The sequence below is a fragment of the Pseudopipra pipra genome, chromosome 8, assembly GCF_036250125.1.
Source record: "Pseudopipra pipra isolate bDixPip1 chromosome 8, bDixPip1.hap1, whole genome shotgun sequence".
NCBI classification, from domain to species: Eukaryota; Metazoa; Chordata; class Aves; order Passeriformes; family Pipridae; genus Pseudopipra; species Pseudopipra pipra.
In genome coordinates this window covers 24,644,593-24,649,825 of record NC_087556.1, presented here as the reverse complement: position 1 = coordinate 24,649,825, position 5,233 = coordinate 24,644,593, and the positions used below count along the sequence as shown (strand labels likewise).

Sequence of the window (5,233 nt, the reverse complement as noted above, 5' to 3'; positions counted from 1 at the left end):
CCTTGCACGTCAGCTGGCACAAGGCCTTTCTACCTCTCATTGGAGTGTTCCTCGGTGCTGGGAGGTGAGCCAGCACAGCCCCCCACAGCAGCACACACCTCCTCTCACCCCCGGGACGAGATGGCCGCCCTCATCGCTGAGAACTTCCGCTTCCTCTCCTTGTTATTCAAGAGCAAAGACGTGATGATCTTCAATGGTTTGGTGGCCCTGGGCACAGTGGGGAGTGAGGAGCTCTTCTCAGTTGTTGCCTTCCACTGCCCCTGCTCCCCTGCCCGCAACTACATCTATGGGCTGGCTGCCATTGGTGTCCCAGCCCTGGCCCTCTTCCTCATTGGTGTCATCTGGAACAACCACACCTGGAACCTGGTGGCCGAGTGCCACAAGCGTGGTGTCAAGAACTTCTCTGCTGCTGCCACCTTCCTCCTCTTTGGCTCCATCATGGGCCGGGCAGCTGTGGCACCCGTCACCTGGTCGGTCATTTCACTGCTGAGAGGGGAAGCTTACATCTGTGCCCTCAGTGAGTTTGTCAAGCCATCCTCCCTGGACAAGTTTCCACCTGAGTACGGGGCTGAGGTGCTGGCCAGGTTCCCCTGCAGAGATGTACCGGCAAACCTCACCAAGTTCAGGGATGAGGTGACACGGAGGCTGAGATACGAGTCCCAGGTAGGCACGCCAGGGGAAAAGCCACATGGAGTGGGTAAGACCACCTTGCCATGTCCTAACGCAGCCTCTCTCTTCTCTCTCAGCTCTTTGGCTGGCTGCTCATTGGCATCGTTGCAGTCCTGGTTTTCCTCACCAAGTGCCTGAAGCACTGCTGCTCGCCACTGAGCTACCGGCAGGAGGCTTACTGGGCCCAGTACCGCTCCAACGAGGACAAGCTCTTCCGACGTACAGCCGAGGTCCACTCCAGGATCCTGGCAGCCAAGAATGTGAAGCACTTCTTTGGCTTCGTGGCACTGGACAAGGAGGAAAAGGAGCTGGTACAGGAGTTCCCGGTGGAGGGCGTCCAGCCAAGCCCCCAGTGGAATGCCATCACAGGTGTCTACATCTACCGGGAGAACAAGGGCTTCCCCCTCTACAGCCGGCTCCACAAATGGGCCAAAGGAGTGGAAGGGAATGGGCCAACCCCAGAAGGCCATGAACTGCTCTTTTTGGCTTCCTAAGACAGATGGGTGTTGGCAGCGGTTCCCCAGACTGCCTGGCAGGCCTTCCATACCATTGCACAGTGAGGGATTCACTGGGAACATTCCTCCTGCAGGATTACTTCTCTCAGAAGGCAAACAGGGACCAACAGCCTCAAGGCAGAGAGTAGAAAGCAACACACTGAACTGGGGAACCCCTCCCTCAGAGAACAGTCTCACTGCTGCTCCCAGAGACACGGGTGAGCAAAGAGAAGGTGCAGCCCCTACCTCCAGGCTGCCAGTGCATCCCATCTGATGCTGCAGCAGAAGCCTTCAGGAGTGAGAGATGGGCACAACATTTCTCACTGTGACTCCTCCAGTCCCACTTGTCTCCCCCGTGGCAGAGTTTAGCCCCAGCCATCCCGCACATCTACTTGTTTTATTGACATTGGTATCTTCTTACCGCAGTTGTGCAATGCCTGTTACACAGGCAGGCCCAGAGCAGTTTACAGACTTTACAGTACAGGGAAAAGAGGGAAACAGTAAATTCCTGTGGAAAGGGGGATGCCATATCATCTCGGAAGGAACGGATCAGTAATATAGCCACACACCAAATAACTGAAAGACTAAGGCAGGAGGAATCACCAATATTCCTGGTATTCAGAAAGGCACTCTGTAATTATTAAGTTGAAATTTGGGTAGGACACCAACCTCCCTTTGTTCTTACTGAAGTGCCTAACAATTGCTAATGAGCCCAAATGGTCATCCCCATTTTATAAACCTGGGGGAGGCCATCAGCAGAATAGTTTTTGGGCAAGGTGGTGAGGTGGAGGCTAAGAGGAATCACTACAGTGAGCCACACCACTGTCTGCAGCTCATTGAATTTCTCATCCAACCATCGGATAAGTTGTCTTTTTTCGGGTTGCAAGTTGCAGGATGACTTCAACCAGAATTAGTTTTACATATGTATATATAAACATATATATAGTGTATATACTACCTAACTGTAGTTAGTTAGTTGTATTAATGGAGCATCTTTCTTGGAGGGGAAGGGCGATGAGAAAGCTGCCAGCTAAAAAAGCACATTGCATACACCCATCTGCTGCACTGGGACTGCAGCCCTGGAACAACGAGGGAAAGAACAGGATGGGGAAGCAGCCCTCTCCCTACCCTTCTACCACTGAATTTTCTAAAACTCTTTCCACTGCCTTAAATGGTCCCTGTGAACAGAAGGTCTCTTTTATGGACTTGGCCATACTCTGAGAAAGCAAAACCAGAAGGGTGTAAAATTACTGCCCTCACCATGACAGTGTGACTATGGCTTCAAGGCTGCTCTTCTGGCATTGCACAGTCCCTCTTCTCCCAAGGGTCAGCCCTATGTACACAACACTGTTTCAAGAGCCGGCAGGACAGTGAAATTTGTTTTTCCTAGTTGTACTGTTTCATTTTAGGTACAACTTCCTTTTACACTGTACCATCTACCAAAAAGCCTTAAGTTGTTAAAAAAACTGCTCAAACCCACAGAACTCAGAGGGGCTTACATACAAGAAGATTTGAAATAAATTATTAAATGAGAGTTATTTTTCATTGCCTTCTGAGTTGGTTTTTTTCCAGGGTGGCACAAAAGGCATAATTTAACATTCTCTTTGAACTGAAGAACTGGGAACTTATTTTTTCTTTCTATTAAACATTCAGATCCTATCCTATCCAGATCATCCTAGAATGTTTTCAAATATTACCACATATTACAAGTTAGTAACACAGCTTTTTAGTTATTCTTGCAGTGAGTAGCACAAATCTTGTACATCAGGATACACAATTGCAGCAAAGGAGAGAAAATTATTTAGAAACTTTTTTACAAGTATGGTGCCTTGCAAGAAACAGCTGGAGGGTATTCCCTGACATAAAGAGGCTGAACAACCACTTAATGGGTGAGGCATGGCAGGATCCCTGTTCAGCTTCTCTACAGATTTGCTTTGCATTTGTGGGAAGGCTTGGCTCCCAGCCTCATCATCAGCTAATCTGCAGAAATGATCAGATGGGAGTTAAATGAAATTGCATTAACTTGAGATGAAAGAGAATTCATTTGCATTTCTTCTCACTGGCCCTCGAGTGCGAACATGCAGACATGCACACCACCCCCACACAGCCAGCAGACACAAGGTAACTTGCTGGAACAAAGCAGTGTTCTTCTTACTTCCTTTATTTCCCTTGCCTTTCTCCTTGATAGTCTTAGTTGTTCCTTTGAACCACCTCCACTCTGGTTCCTTCTCTTTCCCTTTCCTCCTTTGAAGGAGCAAGACACGTAATGCTTGAGAATTGATTTTTATCCTAAGAATAAACCATTAGCACAAACCATCTTTTGCTCTGTTTACCTCCCTTCTCTTCTGCATTAAATCCAGTCACTTTCCTTGTGCTGAGATGGGCTAGAGGCTTGTCCACCTTGTCCGTTTTCCCTCCCTCTTGTTGGAGAGGCATGTTTGAGTGGAGAGCCGACAGTGAGGAAGCAAGCCACCACACTCAGAAATAATTGTTTGCAATTGTGGAGATTTGTTTTTTCTCTCCTCTGCCACCCTAAGCATGGCCCCCACTGAGGCAACCTTGGGCTTCTGCCCCTCATGGCCCCTCATCAGCACCCTCATGAATATCCCTGCTGTTCGTGTCACTCATCTTCCCCCAGTGACAATGCTGAGGTGAGGAACATCAACCCACGTGACTTTACACACTGGAACAAGCAGCCAGGCTAGGATTCTCACCGAAAAGCCAAGAGGGAGATTAAGCCACCTATCTTCCTGGTGTGCCAGATCACACAGGCTGTAAGCTCACACCCTCTGCTTTTCCTCCAAAGACTGACAACAACCCATTGCAGAGCAGCCTGCAGGCTGCCAGGTAGAGCACACTTCCCAGCAGCAAGATGGGCTCAAACCAGGCTCCTCCAGTACAGAGAATTACATACAGGTCTTTCCCTGCCCACTGTAGAGATTATAATAACTCCAGTAATGAAGAAGAAACAATACCTCAAAGGGATCTTGGTTTCTACTGCAACGCTTATTTATGTGTTCTATTATGCAACTAATTAAACCAAAGAAACACCCACCATCATTGAAGTTGTGTTCTTTAAAAAAAAGCAGCAGCTGCTACTGGATGTTGCAGTCAGCTTCCTCCACTACAAGAGCATTAAGCAAAATCCAAATATAGTACCCTGCACTCCCTAGGGGCAAGAAGTGAAATTACTTGTTTCTGGATCCCAGCGGATTTGGGAATGAAATAAATGCTGACTCATTCAGCCTTGCCAACACTGGGCATTCACAGAGGAAGAGTTGGGTCCTGCAGAGCTCTGGTTGTGAGTTCAAGGCACCTACAATGAGTAAGACTCCTCAAGTTTGGTATTTTAAAGCTGGGCACCCACTCACTAGTGTCTATGCTGGGTAATCACACCTGTTTGCACACTCTGCTTCTCCCCTTGCCTTGAGCTTTTCCTCTGTAAAATGTGGATGATCACATCCACATCTTAGTGGAGAGTTACAAGAATAGAATCATAAGGATATGGACCATAAGGCACTGACATCAGTGACAGAGCCTATGCAAGTAAGCAAGACACCTGGCTTTTTCCAAGCAGAAGGTTAGATTAGGATGACTTTTTTTCAGCACAAAACCCCGCTTTTTTCTTTGACTTCAGTGATTTCTTTTAAGAGACAATGACTACTGAAAATTACAATTTTTTCTGTCATCAATCCCTGGCAGCTTGTTACAACAGATGGTTACTCAGAGAGGTTGTGAAGTCTCCATTCTTGGGGGAATCAAAACCAAACAGGATGTGGACCTGAGCAACCCAGCCTAGCTGACCCCTGCTTTGAGGAAGAGCTTGAACCAGATATCTCCAGAAATCCCTTCAAACTTCAACTACGCCACAATCCTGTGCTGCTCTGACAATTCCTAGGAGCACAAAGGCACCTGACATAGATCTTTTGAAGTGTTAATTCATCCAAAAGGCAAGAATCTTCTCTGCTATCTTGACAGTGAGAGAAATCAATTTATAAGACGTTGTACTTAAAATCAGTGCACCATAACTGCACTATCTCCCCCAGAAAGTAGAACAGGTATGGCTGATA

The 5,233-nt window shown here is 47.6% G+C and overlaps 1 protein-coding gene across 1 annotated transcript; it reads left to right on the top strand.

The window, feature by feature from the left end:
* CALHM2 (calcium homeostasis modulator family member 2) lies at window positions 1–1,291 on the top strand. The gene is made up of 2 exons (XM_064663218.1): window positions 1–663; window positions 747–1,291. Exons 1-2 carry the CDS (start codon window positions 121–123, stop codon window positions 1,161–1,163), a joined length of 960 nt encoding a protein of 319 aa, XP_064519288.1. The 5' UTR covers window positions 1–120; the 3' UTR covers window positions 1,164–1,291.
* Window positions 1,292–5,233: the final 3,942 nt, after the last annotated feature.

Bases quoted from the DNA above. Each gene is read 5' to 3' on its own strand.
- CALHM2 (XM_064663218.1), top strand. From the start codon at position 121: ATGGCCGCCCTCATCGCTGAGAACTTCCGCTTCCTCTCCTTGTTATTC. The intron at 664-746 runs GTAGGCACGCCA...CTTCTCTCTCAG, and splicing joins GGCTGAGATACGAGTCCCAG to CTCTTTGGCTGGCTGCTCAT.